Source organism: Anarrhichthys ocellatus, unplaced genomic scaffold (assembly GCF_004355925.1).
Source record: "Anarrhichthys ocellatus isolate YVR2014 unplaced genomic scaffold, GSC_Weel_1.0 scaffold13, whole genome shotgun sequence".
In the NCBI taxonomy this organism is placed as follows: Eukaryota; Metazoa; Chordata; class Actinopteri; order Perciformes; family Anarhichadidae; genus Anarrhichthys; species Anarrhichthys ocellatus.
Genome location: NW_022280043.1, coordinates 340,821 through 359,618, shown reverse-complemented (window position 1 = coordinate 359,618; position 18,798 = coordinate 340,821). Strand labels below are relative to the sequence as shown.

Sequence of the window (18,798 nt, the reverse complement as noted above, 5' to 3'; positions counted from 1 at the left end):
TGTGTGTGTGTGTGTGTGTGTGTGTGTGTGTGTGTGTGTGTGTGTGTGTAGGTGTTAGTTCCTGGTGTTCAGATGAGAGCAGTGCTTCAGCCTTTACTATCAGACACCCAGTACAAAGTGACAGTCACACCGGTGTACACCAATGGACAAGACGGCATCTGTGTCTCTGTTCTGGGTGCCACATGTAAGCCTTACACACACACACACACACACACACACACTCACACACTCCAATGAATTATTAACCAAGAGGGTCAAGTCTGGGTTTCTCAATTTTAATTTTACAAATATGCAGTTCCCCTTTTATGAGAACACATCTGACAAAACAGAAAGCTAATGAAAATTAATTTCATTGCAGCGAGCAGAATATTCCTTTGCATTGCATTAATTTTATGATAATTTACGCTCCTGAAGGAATATATGAATAAAAGCGACGACGAATACTGATGCATTCTGAATTGTCTTAATGAAGGCCGTTCATAATTACAGCAGCTCCTTTACTTAATGAGACAATTAAATTATTTTGCTCGGCACTAATGGATTTTCTCAACCATTCTCTTGATTACCTCTTATGAGCAGTAGTTGATTGTCTCCTTGTACAGAGAATTGAAATGTCAGACGAAATATGTCATCTTATTAGATGAGGATACTTTGATAACTAGCCACATTGCAAATACAAATCTCTTCTCAGCTTGGAAAGCAGCACAGTCGAAGGCCAAGCCATACTTGATGTACAGTGAGACATGATTCTCTCCTAAATCAGGGTCTATAGAAACTTACAACCTCAAATTTAACCAATCCCTTCACTGTTTAGACAAATAATGTTATTATGATTTATATTTCACTGAATGTTGAAAAGGACATAATTAAACCATATATCAACAAACAATATACAGATTGCCGTGTTTAATTTTTTTAAAATTGTGAACAAAAACATCGAACAAAAGTCATGTCGAACCTTGATATTTTTGTGGTACTGATCAAAATGTGTCTGTAGTGCAGGATTAAAAACTGTCAAGTACCAAAAGCTGGAGAAGCTGCAATCAAATGCCTCCTCAGATGGATTCTTTATTGAATAATTGTTAAAATATGTTTGAAAGCAAAAATGAGGAATATTTTGTGTTTTCCTGTTCATATCGTTGTAAATTGAATTTCTTTGGGTATTGACACTTTGATCAGACAAAGTAAGAAATTTGAAAATGTATTTTTTCGACCAAACGATTGATTGATTAATCAAGAAGATAACTGGCTGCTTTGTTCAATAATTAATGATAAGTAGTTTCTGCTGTGCTCTTCTTTACGTAATTAAGACTGATATAAATCATAATTGTGCCAACTTCAGGCCGTATTTTATATAGGCAAACTTCTTGTGTAGTTTTTGCGTTGGTATCAAAACTTTCAAATGATATCCGGCCCTAATTCATACATTATACAGTACGAACACATGCAATTAAAACAAAAAGCTGAAGGTGAAGGTTCCACTGGAGTTTTAGACCTCACCTATTCCACTGATCAACAGGTGGTGGTAAGATGGCAAGATCTGCTGCAATGTGCCAGTAAACCAGGGACGAAGAGGACTGTAAGATAGTAAACATGGATGTTAACATTGCAGGATTATAAATACTTAAAACAAAGTCGGCTTTGCAAACGTTTTATGAGGAAGGAAAAGCACATGACACGTTTGTTAGACAATGCATTAACACTGAAAGTAACTTGTTTGTTTACAAAAATAACTGATAGTGCACCTTTTAGTCACGTTCTGAAAAGCCCTGATATTGTGTTGTTTGTGTTTTGGCAGTGCCCCTCCTGTCTCCTGGAAACGTACTTGTGTCAGAAGAGTGGTACAATCGCTTCAGGGTAACCTGGGATCCACCTCAGTCGCCTACAATGGGTTACAGGATTGTATACCAGCCCATCTATGGTACACACACACACACACACACACACATATATACAATGAAGCACAGCTGCTAGTTGTCAAACACAGGAGCATTTTTTAAATATAGTCTGTGTTTTGCCTTGGGACACAGGCTCGTCCAAACATACTAATCAGTTTTTGTTATGACCCACCAGCAACAAACCTGTGACAGGCCCAAAGTAGCTGAACAATAAACTGCTCTCAAAGCTTTCCTGATGGTGACTTCTAACTTTTTCTTTTTAACAAGATGCCTGAGGCTTCAGAGAAAACATCAGCGATAAAGATCTGAAATAAAATATTACCCTTCTTCATTCATTCGTCGTCTTGAATCATCCTCAGAAGCCCATTTTCACTGTTCTGCTGCTTCTCTAGTGCTAATTGTTTTATCCTTCCAAGATGAGGCTCCAGTCTTTTTAGTTTCCATATCTGTTTTTAGTCATCTAAACACAATCACTGTGTCTTTGAGGATCCAGCTTCAAACAGCTGCATTAATTTGACTTTATGCATTAGGTTGAAGGAAAACTCATCTCACCAGACTGCTGTTTTCACTGTGAGAATGGTAAAAGAGTGTATATGTGGAAATGCCTACACACAGATACAGATACAGCTACAATATACTTAATATAAACTTAAACCCACTTTATCAGGCAAATGTATAAAATGCATTCATATCTCCACAAACACATGCACATATACACATAGACACAGGCTGTTTTCTATTAAACAATGTTCCAGTGGGTGGTGTTTTGCAAAGGTAATTGCTGCTCCTCCTTTATTTATGTTTTTTTTTACTTTTCTTCTTGTATTGGTTTTGTTCTTTTTTTAGATGTAGCACCGTATGCAGGATTATTGTTTTGTAAATCACTAGTTCTTTGGAAACACTGAATTGATAGACATTTTTTATTATTATTTTTTATTATTATTTCTTGGTGTGTGTGTGTGTGTGTGTGTGTGTGTGTGTGTGTGTGTGTGTGTGTGTGTGTGTGTGTGTGTGTGTGTGTGTGTGTGTGTGTGTGTGTGTACACACACACCTCTGGGTAACTTAGTTTAGTACAGCCAGCTCCTGCACGGATGGAAACACTGCCACAGTACAGTAAGGCTATGAATGTGTGCATGCATGTATATTTGTGCAGGTGTGTGTATATTTATGCAAAGATTGTGATGTTGTTTACACTGATAATGGAAACAGGTTTACCATTCAAAGTTCTTAGTCATTTTTTTAAACAATGAGTTTTTGATTTCGGGCCGAGGTAGACGGAAGCATCTTCTCATTTCTGGCATGGCGACCTTTAATTTTGGCAGCTGAAATTGCAACTCCCTGATTTTATCAGTTGTAGCTGACTAGCTAATTAAGCCAGTGTTAAAGTTGGCTCCATACAATGAATCATGTTGAAAGAGTGAAACTAGAGCTGTAGGTCCCCAGCAAAAGTGTAGAAAACAGGAAAATAGAGAAAGGACATTGTTCTTGTATTGCGGTGCGATTTAGTCTCACTTCATACGTATGAGGGAAAACGTAAGATGCGACCCTATTATGTGGATGTCCAATCAGTGTTGATGGTGAATGTAGTCTATTGAAGCAATAAATTCCTCAGTGCACGCTATTTTTATAGAGAAAGCTGAGCCCTCCTGCCTGTGGAGAAAGCAGTGGCTGCATTATGCGTGGGCTACTGACACCCAGCCAGAACAGTGTAGCCAAGGGTTATGAGATGTGCCTATACTTAAGCAATAAAAAAACCACGAAGGCTCCGAGTCTGAACCACCGTGAATCCAGACGGCAACAACTCTTTATTCTTTTCCACATTGTCAATGGCAGCAATAAACAATAAACCCCCAACTTAAATTCACTTTGCTAATAAGGCAAATCAACAAAAAAAGCTTACAATAGCATTAGGTGACAAAACTACTCACCCAATGGTCCTCAGCCCTCTCAGCCTTGCTGGTCTTGGTTGTGCTTTTCAGTTTGTCTTCAGGATCCTGATGAAGGTCTCCAGCACCTCTGTCCAAGTGAGGAGTAAAACTTTCATGCATATAACACACACACACAGGCTGTCTTGCGGTTGACTCCAATGACAGCATCCAACAAAAAATGCCTACGCTGACATTCATTGCAGCACAATGATTTTGTTTCTGTTGGCTTTGGAGGGCAATTTGAGCAAAGGTACCACCAGTCGACGTTTGCTCTTGGCAGCTCAGATGATGGAGGGCCCCGCTGGTAATATCCTCCCTACTGCAGCCGCAGCCTGCATTCATTATCCATAACATTCTATGCATGATCCGCTAGATCACGTCTCCTAGCTACCGAGAGAAATAACGGATGAAATAGCCTGTAGTTCCTCCTAGCCTCCAACTACATCACTGTCACGTCAAATGATGCCACTAGATGCAGGAAGAACAGATTTTGCAGCTGCGAACTTAAAACATCCACATAAACGTGGCAAATTTTCCCTTTAAGTCATTCTAACATATCCAATACTGGATATGTATGTGTTCACTTTTAACTTTAGCTACATAAGAAAAGGTTTTAAGGATTAGGATTAACCGATGTGTTCGGAAAATGTAACAAGTTTCAATTCTAAATGGGATTATAACGTTTTTGCAAAGATTCAAATACATTTTTTAAAGTTTAAAATAACGGTAAACTGGATTTGATTTGCAGTGTGTTTTCTTAAAAAGAATAACTCCTATCATTCTCTCTTTTGCTCTGTCCTTCCTGTCTGTGCTCATGTATGCATGTGTGTCTTTCAAAGTTCCAGGACCAGTTTTGGAGACGACTGTCGGTGAAGATGTGAACTCCATGCTGCTTCTGAATCTACTAAGTGGGACGGAGTACAGTGTTCAATTGACGGCTTCCTACCCTACAGGACAAAGTGAACCGCTGCTAGTGAATGCCAAGACATGTAAGCATTCTCATTATACATCTGTATAATACATCTGGCATGACTGTAAATAGATGAGGCTATCTCACTGTTTGCAGAGACAAGTTTGCAGAGGTCAATAATAATAAAAAAAGGTTTATGAAAGTGACTTTCAAAATTTTAAATTGAGCTGTCACTGATGATAACCTGATTTACTTTTGGAAAGTCATATCAAATTTAAACATCAGTCATTCCAGAACGAGCCCTAATGGGGATGTCAACATCACCTTACGTTTCCAGTCTAAAATTGTCTAAAAGGACAGTGTGGCTATTCGAAGAAGGAGGCACAGAAAACAGCAACAGTAACGGCAGCAGCAGAAAAGCAAACTATAAGGAAAATAGGAAAGGAACAACATGCATATTAACTGCCTGCTGATACCATACACTCTAATTTCCATTGAGCCTTCAGCAAATAGAAGACAGAGGGATATTAACATTTCCAAGTCAGCCAATGAGAAAAATCCTTTTTGCATCAAGATGTGGTATCAGGAGGTGCAGTAAGATCTAATGCAGGCTTGAAAAGTGTCTCACATCTAAGACAAATAGACTGTCAGAGAGAGAGAGAGAGAGAGAGAGAGAGAGAGATATTGACTATTAGTAGAGAGCGAGAGAGAAATGTGTCTGTAGTGAAGAGATATGTGTGCATGTATGTATGCATTCACTCTTTAAACCTATTCTGGCAGGCTCTCAGAAGAGTGCTGTGTCACTATCCATCACCCTGCTGAAAAACTGCTGTATCATTCTTTATTTTAAAATCTACTGTTGTCTTTAGGGCTTACTGTCTGATTGGCCAGAAGGGACCAGTCAAATAACGGATCATCAAATGGGATGAAAGCAAACATGCTCTAATTTAATAGCTCATGAATTCCTCCTGCACGTTAATACACACAGAAAAAGAGATTTGGATTTTTTTCTGAAATGCAATTTGCCTTAACTTTATTATAAAAATGTTGAAAAATAAAATTTAACAACTAAATGTAGAGGAATCATCACTTCACATTTTGTATTAATTTGTGCTCCAGTGATGGGCTATTCTTAATCTGTTCTTTAATCAACCAACTGTAGGATGAGTGACAACTCCCTCACACCTTCCTGCCTCTGTGCTGTTCTCACTATGAAAGATGCTTTCATGGGAAGATAAAGATAAAATATGAGCCATTGACATGTAAATTTATCAGCCTTCCACATTTAAATGTCAATGTGGCACTTTATGTCCACATCACCAAATTTAGCGAGACTTTCTTGGCTCTTCGTAAGCCTAATTTCTATACTTACAGTGCAAAATAATATGTATGTCCAATAACTTTATCTATATTTTTGTATTTTCAGATACTCTCCTCCCACACTTTTCTAGTCCTATCACATCTCTGTCAGACAAAAGCAATGATAAATGATAAATGATAAATTTCAGGCTCATCAGATTTTCCCATGTTACACAGGGCGTATTTAAATTCATTGTCCATATTTGTACTTTCCACTGGAGGAACGCTGATTTATTCAGGGGGATGCCTTGAGTCATTTCTCATCATAATAAGGGAGATACAGTAACATATTTCCCTAGGTACACTGCATTCATTGCATCCTTACCATGGGAGCCAGCTGGCGTGTTTACACCAATAAATTACACATACTAGCATGTAGCATAAAAAAGGTAATTATCGGCACCTCGAGGGCCATTGAATGAAATTAAACTGTTTCACCCAAATAAAGCTGTATGCAGTTTGTATTGTACAATAACAATGTGTTCACCCTGGGACCAGTGAAGGGTGCTCGGTCAATGTTTGGCTCAAGAAACTTTGTAGAATAAGCACAACAGTGAAAAGACTGTAAAAGCAGTACATGACGAGAAACAGGCAGACATAGAAGGAAGAAATTGTTTGGTGGAAACTATTATTAGTCAACAGTATATTTTAGGGCAGGAAATGTTTGGCCAGTGCAATCACGGCAATCAAGCCAAATGCAGAGCTTCGTGTTGGTTATGAACCTGCCATTTTCCTGTGCAAACATGCTAAGTTGATTGTTTTATTTTTGCACTGCCAGCCTGACACAGTTTTCTCACATCACTTATTGTGTGTTCACATGTACACACACATGACATGGTACATGATTACATATGTCCGTAATCATGTGTTTACTTCTGTACATGGTAGTGTGCATGTTTGTGTTTGTGTGTTGTCTGTATCCTTCCTATCCTTGCATATCATTGAGTAATATTATGGGTTGAAATATGCATTATTCACAAGTATTTAAAATAAGGCACCTGCCATATGGTCCCAGTTTAAAATATCCATTTACTGGCGCCAGAGCCCAAGTTTATTTTGTACCATCAGCATATTCTGATAACGAGAGAGAGAGAGACAGAGGTTGCCTATGGTACACTGAAATCTCACCACTAAACAAGCTTCAGCTATTCAAATTGCTTGTGGTGTTTTGCATTTTGCTGCATCGTGCGTCATTGGTTCTCCACAATGCAGAGAAACACCAAGCCTGACTAATTTTGTTACTTTGTGATCTGTTTTAACATCTAGGCAGCTGAGTGTTGTAACTGTAACTGTCAGTATAGATACACTTACGCCATTTCCACTTTATATGGTACGCTGTAAATTTTTCAGAAGCCCAAAAAGAAGATGTTCAAGTTTTTCTTGTCTCTTTTAATGCCGCTCTAACCCTCTATTTACCAGACAAGGGACAAAAGAGACAATAAGGAAAGAGAAAAGTTTATGGTTGGAAAATGTGAAAAGGTGCTACGACTTATCAGAAACAGTTTTTGACACTTATGTTAAACATCTGTTATAACATATTATATGCAAACAGCTGTAATCCCTTTGAAACGATCACAAACACAAGTGACACACGACAGCAAATTAAAACTTTTCATGTTGTAATTTGTTGTTCCTATATCTTCCTGGCTCTCTATCTCCAGTGTTCCTCGGTGTCTCTGGTTTGTCGACCTACCAGGTACGTCCCAACAGCCTTTGCGTCCAATGGCAGCCCCTTCTACGTGCCACGTTGTACAGAGTCTCCATACAGTCTACACTCAGTAAGTCCATTCACCGACAGTGTTTGGGGTTTGGGGTTATCCATGTGCATGTGTGTGGACCAGTCCTCAGGTCTGTTCTCAAAGCTGGTGGTGATTTAGTGCTTTCATTAGTTCAGTTTTTTTTGTGTGAGAATGTGAGACCAGAGAGGCAGCTCACTCCAAGCGGTAACTTGATTGACTCCCCTGTTTTGAATGCAAATTAAGTGCAACTAGATCATCTTGCTGAAATAAGGTCTGAATCACACCTTTTAACTGCAGTTTAAAAAAAACAATCTAAATATCTGCAGACAAAAGTTTAATTCAGAGTTAGCCCCTGGATCCTGGAACACATGCACTGTCACACAGGCGACAGCTGTTCTCACCAACATTTTGGTGTACACCTCCAGCCCTTCCAACATGTTTCAATGTTCCACGGTGTAAGAAAGAAAACGTTTGCCAGCAAAGTGACTGAAATACAATTCAGTCAGTAAATCAGAGGTTTTACTCGAGCTGTGATAGTTGGTTCAGAATATGATTCCTATTTTATTTACAGTCTGTCCTTTCTAAACATGTCTCAGGACTCTCTAGGTGTGTGTGTGTGTGTGTGTGGGTGTGTGTGTGTGATGGTTACATCACAGACATCTGAAATTTCATATTGATAAGCGCCTCTCAGGAAATAAGTGTTACATATGTCATTTCCAGTTGGCAGTGGTGTTCATTTTAGAGGATATTCATCAATCTCTCTGTTTACAGAAAGGAAGGGAAAAATGATATGCACACGATCTCTCCCCATAAATGTCATGGGAGGAGACTGCTTTGAGAATCGCTCATGTCATCACGTCAGAAATACAACGAATAAAGACACAGAGTGTGACCTTTAGAAGCTGTTTAATGCTCAGCTTACTCAGTTAATAAATGGGAAAAATGGAGACAGTGGAAGGAAATAAGGAAGGAGCTTTTAAAAGTAAGAAAGACATTAGAAAAAATACATACCAATGTGTCCCGTCGGCAAGAGAGTATTTTGGCGCTGGTCCACTTGCAGTGAATACCTTCGTGTTCAAGTTTTATTTGTGAAAAGAGGGCAGTTGGTTGTACAGCAGGGATTTATATACGTAAAATATAAAGGATGCTGTCACTGTTTCAACAGAGAAATAAAGATATTCCTTCCTATAGCAGTCTTCACAATGTTTGTTTGCATTATGCAGCCATCTGTTGCAAATATCATGCAGATTATTGGTTCTCTGGGAAAGTTTTACTTGGTGTATTTCTGCTCATTCTTTTTATTGTTTTTGTCCATGAAAAACAATGTTTTGTGTGTGTTTATTTTTTGAATGTCAGCATGTATCAAAAGGTCACAGGAAGCAGAAACCGACGCAGTGTCGATAGGGTTCACACGTACACAAATACTTCAATGCAATACAGGATGTAGGTTTTCTGCTTTCAGTTGATATTATTGTACCACCAGCATCAATGTTCAGTAGCTGAGGTTTTCACAATGATAGGTGGTCTGTGGCAAAACTATTGGCCTTACTCATTCATTTCAATGAGACCACTGTGTTGGTGCAGATCATCTCGCAGACAGCTCTGGGAAAAAAAACAGGATAATGTTGCAGAAAGGGTTATTTCTCTATTATTTCTGTGGCACAATAACATTTCACGCAATGTACATAATATGTAAATCTGGAAGTTGAAGAACACCTGTGGGTCATTTCTAGGTAAAAACAAACAAACTTCCCTGCTTGTTTCTCACAATTGAAGTGTTACTTCCAAAGAAAGACTATAGTTCGGAATATTTTGACATTTTGGGGATTATGCTGATTTGTTTTATTGCCAAGAGTTATGAGAAGATCAATACCACTCTCATGCCTGTGTGCTGACATAAAGTATGAAGCTAGAGCTAAGAGGTGAGATTAGCTTAATCTAGGAGGTTACCTGCAGCCAGCCGTGATATCATGTAACTAACCCTATACAACTAGATATAAGGTTAATTAGTCCAATTTAGTGTCCTTTTGGACAGAGCCAGCTATTTCCCACTGCTTTCAGTCTCTACACTAAGCTAATCATCTTCTGGCTCTAGCTTCTAAGATTACCGGTATGAGAGTGTTATCGATCTTCTAATCATCAAAAATGCATAGTTCCCAAACATCACACAATTCCTTTAAAATAATTCTGTCTTGTACCGTAGATATATATAGCTCTAGATAGTCTGCGAAAAGAAATTAACTTTATAGCAACTTTGAATACTAGTGACACAAACCTGCTCTGCTTTAAAATGGATTTGCAGTAGATGATTGGAAGTTAGTTGATTAAAATAAATGTGAGTGTTGCCTGGTGAATGTAGAGATTAGCAATATGAATAAAACAATTTCTACTTGAAGGAAACGTGCACAGTAAGTGATGTTTTTCCACATTTCATTGCCTTTTACTGTCAAAAAAGACGTGTCTCTTTCGACTTCCTTCCCTCCCTTATTTTTCTATTTATCTCTGTCTCTCCCTCCCATCTGCCTGAGCAGCGACTGGAGTTTAGTGATTTTGTTTAATGCATGCAGAGCCAACCAGCTGCTTAAACACCTTCTCAGATGGAAAAGTGCACTCTCTGTGTGACGGCCGTTTCCCTAAACTTCATTATCTATGGCTTGGTACCTGTGTGGAGGAGGAGCGATTTCGTCGCTCCCCAAGATGAAAGACACATTAAGAAATAGAATTAGACTAATGACACTGACAAATGGCAGCTATTAGTGCATGTGTATGTGCACTCCCAGTTTCCAGTTTGTCCCTATTTGGCTGCAAATATAAATACTCATTCATTTGATGCTGGCCATATATGGGTTTTCAAAACAAACACTCATGTGTTGCAAAAGTGTTTGCCGTCTGCAATCCAAAAGAAATTGACGAAAGGAATCAATAAATGTGAATCTTTTCATTTTTTATGGGATATGAGGTTTCCCTGCAGCGATTTTAACTACATAGTTATCTAGTTTTTTTTAAATTTTTCAAGTTAACCTTTTCTTTGGTGCATTCATCTGTTATATATTTGCCAGATATTGGATAGTTTGATGTATTGCAGTCGTTTTTAACCTGGTTTGTTGTAAAATTCTGTAATAAATAAAGCTGAAGGCAAGATTTTCACATCAACTATGAATTTCCAGGTGATCTGATATGCTTTGGCAGTTAACCTTTAATTTAAATGACCTGTCTGCTCCAATAAAGCTGCTTAGTATCAAACCATGAAAGAAAGTAATACTTAGCCGCTCTCAGACTTGATGCAGAAAATGGCTGAAAAATAGAAAATGTGCTCTGTAAATGCAGTACATGTGAAACAGGAGCTTGACAGCGATTTGAGCTTGTTTGGATTTTATGACTCTTGATTCATTAAACGTGTTTATTTTTTGTTCTTTGCTTGCAGATGGTCAGAGACAGGAAGTGAGCCTGGGAGATGGTGCATCCCGACAGTGCTTCTATGACCTCACTCCCAGCAGCCAGTACCAGATCAGCCTTCACACCCAGATGCAGGAAATGGAAGGACCTTCTGTTTCCATCACTGACATGACGCGTATGTTACAAATGTTTTATACATTGTATGTACTGTCCATGCGTAATGTTCTAATGTCTGCCTTTGCACTGTGGACAAAAGCAGTGGAATATCTTCAAGTTTTGAGTTTCATCCCATTTATTTCCATTTTTCATCAACATTTTTAAGGTGTTTGAATCACAGTCAACCCTTTTATTCCACACATCTCTTGTCCACTGTCACTCACTCCTTTCTTTATTCATTCTCAATTTTCTCCCCATAATTAATTTACCCCTTAATCCTTCCAATCTCTCTTTACGTCTCTCTTTCCATCTGCCCCCTCCCCGTAGACACCTTCTGCCATACATCTGTCTCACCTCTGCAACTTTCTCTTCTGTCTTCAGCAGTAGGTCTCTCTCTGTCTTCCTCTCGCTCCCTTTCTCTCTCTGAGAACATAAAGTCTGCTGTTGCAGTTCATTGGTCAGCTGAGGAGAACCGCACAGCTTCAGGGACCAGGAGTGCTCCGCTCACAATCAGGGTTATAGAATGATGGATAGATGCATAAACACACACACACAGATTCTCCGACTGATGTTGATTCACAGATTCTGAGTTGACAGCGGTGAACTAAATTCAACAGGAAGATCTACAATTTGATTTCAGCAACAGGTCATAGACAAGTGTAGAATTGTTTAGATGCTTAATCGAGAGAAAAATGTAACAAGTGAACTATGCAAAATAGTTCCTTTCGGATTGCTAAATTATTTAGGTTTTATATATTTTTTTTTTTAGTAATTAGTAATTACTGTTGCATTAATATGTAAACTGAATTTTGGAGTGGAGCTAACTTTAACTTCTTCATGTAAGGTAGTTTATGTTATGACAATACAGTATATTTTATTAGACTATCGCATCTTTATATGTCTGCAGAGTAATCATAGCTTGCAGACAGTTGAGTAAGTAACATGAAATATTAATTCTAAGTAACAAAAAGGTAAAAATTACTCAAGAACAATACTTGTAAATGTACTTTGTTACCTTCAGATACTGCCCACAGATACATTGGTAAGATGATGATTGAATCAAAGAAATAATCTAATTATCATTTTTTCTCACCAAAAAGTTACCGTTGAAGCTGAAGAAACATTTGTTGAGGTAGTTATATCTACTTTCATGAAGTATGTGCCCCTTGTGTGGGCAGTCACGGATGTTTCCAAGATGATTTACTTGCTGTACCCTGGTTTGACAGAATTCATTGCTTTCTGCAAAGTAATTGGCTTGGCACTGAGACATACGTTAACCTGGGGGCTGTTTTGACTCTTAAAAAAATACCCTTTGGTCAGACAGATACTAGACTGATAAATACTCTCCTACTGTCCCCAGCTTATATAGGGAAGGAAAAAGAGATATATAGAAGGAAAGGAGAAAGATAAAGTCTGATTGCTGTATCCCAGTGATGGAAAGAAAGTAAAATACTGAAGCTGGATCGCTTATGTACACACATAGATTCTAAAAATTGCACTTCAAATCTTTCAGAAGTCCAGAACTCAGCTGTCGGAGGAAGGAAGAGAATTAGGAAACTTTCAGTTTGATAGAAACAGGCTATTGCTGTGTCATTGTGCTACCTTATTGAAGTGTGCGTTTGTGTGTGTGTGTGTGTGTGTGTGCGCGCATCTGCTCGTGCGTGTGCGTGGTCGGGAACATAAACCTGATGATGGTGCCACTTCTCACAGCCATCATGATCGATGACCTTGTCTTGTTTCCCCATGTTTGTGTATCTGTTTGTGTGTCCAGTGCCAGCGCCCACTCAAGCTCCGACTGAACTCCCCACCACAGAGCCCCCTCCCACCATCCCACCTGCTAAAGAAGGTGAGCCTGAAGCCTAACAAAAAACACACACTCATATTATTCTTCTAGTGTTGTACGATAGTGATCAAATTACTTTTTATGGTAACTGTAGTGACCTGACACAATAGTTCATCAGCTCTTGAAATGCATTTTAGTTAAAATCATACAAAGCCATGCAGGCAAACTATCACAGCTGTCATACTGCATATGTGTCATCAACAGACATTCTGTACAATTTTTAGAAACAGATACTACAATTGCCAATGCAAGCTATACAGCTCTGGCATGATTTTGAAACAGGAAACACAGGTTTAAAACAGCATTATGCCACTCTGTGCTGATTACGCAGCTGTGAACTGTGTTTAGTTTCAAAATATCAACAGTGACCTGGAGGTAACTGTGGGGGTACTATAACTAAACAAGGAAAAATAAAAAGAGAATACTTGAATGGCTCACACGGGAAGCCTACTAGACTTTAACTATATTCCACAATGACTTTATTGTGTGAACTATACACCGACCACTGTGGGCTGCAGCTCATGCCAAAATAAAGTAATGCAGTAATTCAGTGCAGTTTCAGTTTCTCCCCCAAACACCACAGCATTCAGTCCATAAAGCATGCTGATTAGGAACAGAAGAGGTTACAGGTTCAGAGTGCGACCCTCCACCTCCCACCCAGAAGATACTCCTCCTCTGTCCTGTCTGATGGGCTCAGGTAAAAGAGCACAGCAAACTCCACAGACATGAACCAACACACCTGCTGAGCCCGTCTGTTAGTGTTTCTGTCTAAGTCTCTGACCTTTGTCAGACCGATGCCTCCATCTGTAGTGTCAGGCAACCTTTACCAGCATGCTTTCAGGGGATCAAGTACAACAATTTGGTAAAGATGAGGTGTTAGGATTTAGAGCAAAGGGTGGAAGTGGCGGTGGTATTGCTAGAGTGGGTGTGGAAGGCCCGATTTTGAACATTTTGTCCCCCTGTCCATAATTCCTCATGGCAGGTCTGTTACTTAGGACAGAACAATGGCAGGGGAAAGAGAAAGCCAAGGTGCACACATGTCGGTAAGTGGAAGAGAGACAGGCGGTAAGAACAGCAAGAGGGAAGAGAAGGAAACGGAGCAGGCACGATGAGAAGAACAGGCAGAGATCTGCAGACAGAAAGCAGAGGGGAATAGACAGAAACAGAGACACATAATGGGAAAGACACTGTGGTAGCTACAGACAGAAATAAGTAAGAAAAAGATCCTGTATAAAAGCAGAGAGAAATAATGGTGATGAGAATTGAGACTAAAGACAGAGTTTCAGTAAAATCACAGCTTTTATCAGAATCAGCCACATTCACTGTAATCAAAACTCTCTCCAGCTGACCTTTATCTTGACATTTCTGACAAGCATCTTCACTTGTGAAATTCTTAAAAAATATACGATAATAGCATTTGTCTCTAACAAAAAGCAGTAACACCAGTAAAGCAGACGTTTGCATGATTTCATTCATCTCGCCTCTTTTATTTTGTTGCGGTTAGATTTAAAACAACTTTTCCTAATAAGCAGCATTGATACAGTGAAGGTTTTCCCCTGCCTTTTATTGAGGCTGACATCTTCATGAATGCACTTTGAAATGTAGCGATGAACTGGAGTATGAAAAGTTGTTCAAACCAACAAACAACTTTACTGCAGTAAAGATAAGGCTACTGAGAATCATTTGGAAACCTGAGAAGAACAAGTAGAGTCACCGCTGGACCAGGAATATGAATGAGCAGCTTACAGACGGAGAAAGAAATAGACAAACACATTGGATATAGCACAATTTTGTGGTTTTAAACTCTGAATTTTAGAGTGTGCACTATACTTTCAAGCTTATAAACTCTATAGTGTGCAAATTAATCTGAGGACCCAGCCTTTGCATATTTACCCTTTTGCAGCAGATGTATATTTGCAGTGCTTCATACTATGCATATTTACTCAGAGTTTGAATATATTAGGCAGTCAGTTAACATTCAAGTTATGCTTTGTCCTCTGCAGACCTTCATTCTTTATGAAGTTACTTTTTTAAATGCAGGGACAAAATATGTGCTGACTGAATCTATATCTCTCCTGTCCATCTGTCCTGCTGTCTGTCCGTCTAGTGTGTAAGGAGGCCAAGGCTGACCTGGCATTCCTGGTCGACGGTTCCTGGTCCATCGGAGACGACAACTTCATGAAGATCACACGTTTCCTGTACAGCACCATGGGGTCACTGGATCTGATTGGACCAGACGGTACCCAGGTCAGTCATGTGACCACAGCGACATCATTTATTACCTCTCGGAGAATCTCAAAGGAAGAACACAAGAGTAAAACAGTGATGAACAAGTTTTACTTGTTGGCTTGTGATTTGCCTCCCTTTCCCCAAATGCATCATTTCAAAAAATGAAGATAGTTAGAATTCAATCTTGACCATCTGGGTCTAAATAATGCTGCTGAGAATCTCCTTGGAGTGCTGGTATCCACATGTATCACTAGTGGTTTCTTGTGCCTAGTCTAAATGTCTGTCTAGTGAAAATGACTGTATTGCCAGTTTATACAGTACCATAACTTATCCAACAGAAATCCAAATGTGCCTGCTTTTAATTGTTGTTCACTCGTTATAATTCATTCTTTGTTGTAGCACTTTCCTTCTGAAAAATGCATGCTCGCAGGAAATTGAATGTACAGTAGATTCTGGGAATCTAGCCAAAAGTAACCACACTTGTATGTCATAGTGTAATCTGTGGGGGAAGAACCCATTCACAGACGGGTTGTGAGAAATATATATTTGCTCATATTAGAATGTATTTTTGTGTGAATTGCCTCGAAAAAGAAAATTACAAACCTCTGCAATTTTAACAGGGCTTTGTAGTATTTCGTGATGTTTTGCAAGCACAACAAAGTGTCTAACATATAATAAAATTCCCACATTTCCCCGATGCTACCCAACTACCTCGTCGTCTGTTCCCCATATTTCATATTCTGCAACCCATTTCACTTTCAACTACTCTACAGAATAGAAAGGGAGAAAAAAGTTGAAATATATTTTGTAAAACAGACTTTGATTCAGGGGATAATGGAATAACGAAGACAGGATTCTGTACGTCCATAATTAAAGGATGGAGAGTGATTTAACATAATGGATGACTCTCAAGATCTGCAGCTTGCTTTCTGTAGCCTGTGAGCTAGTACATCTTTTCTTTGTTAACAGAAATAGAAATGATGCACGTAACAGAAAATAATGAAATAGATAATGGAATCTTAAACAACCTGAGTTTGTCTTTTTGACCCATGTGGACTCATGGCTCATTTATTGTTTGAGGAAGGCTGCTGCTGTTGGCATGAATTGATTCTGGAAGGATGCTTTGGAGCAGAATTTCGCAGAATTTTCTTTGGCTGTCCCCTGACAAATCAGCATGACCCACAGCCTTGTATCTATAGAAAAGTTTAGAGAAGTGAGGAGGAACTTTAAACCCCCACTGAGTCAATCTTTACTTTCTGGAAATACTTTCTTTTTAGGTGCTGGGTAGTATTTGATTAACTCGTGCTCATTTTCTGCCATTGTGCTTTGTGCCAGAAAACATTACTTTCCTTGGAGGAATGGTGGTCGTACTAACTTAAGTCTAGATACATTAAAAGCTTAACTAAAAGTTCAGCTGGTTCAAGGCAGCATTGACTAATAACTATCAACTTGATTCCGAGTATATAATCCGCCATCAGCAATACTTTAAATGTAGAGTGAATATCCTCATTGCCTCAGAGTGTTTCTCATGTACCAGGTTCATAACACCAGGTTCTAACTTGAGGCAAGACTTCGCTATTGTTATTGTGAACTAATTTCTTTGTGCTTCTTGACTGCATGGCTCCCCCACACTGTCGGCAGAGCTCAGCTGCTTCATTTGTCACACTGTAGAGGTGCTTGCTTGCTAAACCTTTTTCTTTAATTTGTGTAATGTCTTATGTTACGCAGTTTGCTACTCTTGGTGAGCCCCATAACCCTCTGGCACTAGGCTACCAAGAGCAGAACGCTGGCTGTAATGCGAGAGAGTTGGCTGTACAGTAAAGAGAGAGTTGGCTGGTAAATGTAGTCCGCCCTGAGCCAACAACAGCACCATTAGCAGTCTGGAAGTAGTGATAGTTGTTCTTCCCTCTTAGAGTGAGCCAATTACATTGATTCTAGCACAGATATATATATGAGAGAGAGAGAGAGCATAGATGCAGACATTTTAGGTGTAATGAGGTATGAATAGGTTTTAGACTCTAAGCGCAGACATTTGGCTTCATAGCATTCACATACTGCCACATCCGCTTTGTACCTTCTTGTGTTCATGTTGGAGGAAGTACAATTGAACCTGCACATGCAATTCAGTGGTAATGTAACTGACGTTAGTGTGAGCAGATGGTGACTGAAGAATAGCACCGTGAGTCGAAACCCACCTGTAACTCATAGTGGCCACGCCCTTAGTTATGCCTAACGTTAACCTTCAATATAATTTGAATAGAAACTCACCCCTGTACAGTTGTCATGAAGGGAGCGATTGGCTACAGAGAGCAAAAATGTTTTTTGCACCAGGCTGTAAACGTGTTTATTTCTGCTGTAAAGTTGAGCATTTTAACATAGGGGTCTATGGGGATTGACTCACTTTTGGAGCCAGCTTCAAGTGGCCATTTGAAGAACTGCAGTTGTTGACACTTCGGCGTTGGATTCATTTGTCAACACTGGAGGTTGCCGCTTGAATTTAAACTTATTTCCCTGTACCTTTCTGTCTGTCCGTCTCTGCCTCGCTGCAGGTGGCCATCGCTCAGTTCAGCGACGATGCCCGGACAGAATTCCAGCTGAGCTCCCATGGCAGCAAGGAAGCGCTGTTGGAAGCTATCCAGAGGATCAGATACAAGGGAGGAAACACCAAGACAGGTCAGAGCAGTGTGTGATGTCATAGTAGTTCACAAAATAGGTAAATTCACAAATTTACCTGTTCACAAATCAATCTCTCGAGTGCCATTAGTAGCTGTTCTGGAGCTTTTGATTGTATCACACGTTCGTCCTCAGCAGATAGAGTTTGCCCATTTGTCGTGGAGATGTTCAGATTTAATATTTTTAAATCTTATTCCATGTTGGCTTAAGATTGACAGGTAATTCTTAACTTTGGAAGCAGCAGTCGACGAAACAATCTCACCACAAAGTTTATTAGTAGCTTTTCTGGAGCGTTCGCTCATTTGTGCAAAATTGTATTTCAACTACTGGGCAGACTATTTGTTGACAAAGATTGTCTGATCCAATCAAAACTCCAAATTGGCTACTAATAGAACTTGTGGTAAAATTGTTTTTTGACAACTTTTATTATTATTATTATTATTATTATTATTTCCAAGGTCAAGAATGAAGTTCAAACCTCATTTTACAAGAAACAATCTCGATAAGTAAACTTAAAAAAACATAAAATGTGGAATATCTCTATGAAAATGCCAGTTTTCCCCCATTTCAGGACACTACTTGAAAATATCACACTGCAGAGAAGATTGACTTTAATGTGGGATTAGGGTTTGGGGTTGTGAATCTGTTGTAAAGCTCATGTAAAAGC

General features: G+C 39.2%; 1 protein-coding gene across 6 annotated transcripts in view; it reads left to right on the top strand.

Annotated features, from left to right (window-relative positions):
• col14a1a (collagen, type XIV, alpha 1a) overlaps positions 1-18,798 on the top strand; it is a 112,486-nt gene that overhangs the window by 46,508 nt on the left and 47,180 nt on the right. For all 6 annotated transcript variants that reach the window (XM_031853413.1, XM_031853417.1, XM_031853414.1 and 3 more), the window contains 8 exons: positions 52-184; positions 1,799-1,921; positions 4,666-4,815; positions 7,757-7,873; positions 11,259-11,405; positions 13,158-13,232; positions 15,337-15,476; positions 18,008-18,131. In XM_031853413.1, the coding sequence (XP_031709273.1) occupies positions 52-184; positions 1,799-1,921; positions 4,666-4,815; positions 7,757-7,873; positions 11,259-11,405; positions 13,158-13,232; positions 15,337-15,476; positions 18,008-18,131 (1,009 nt within the window). The remainder of the gene's footprint in view (positions 1-51; positions 185-1,798; positions 1,922-4,665; positions 4,816-7,756; positions 7,874-11,258; positions 11,406-13,157; positions 13,233-15,336; positions 15,477-18,007; positions 18,132-18,798) is intronic.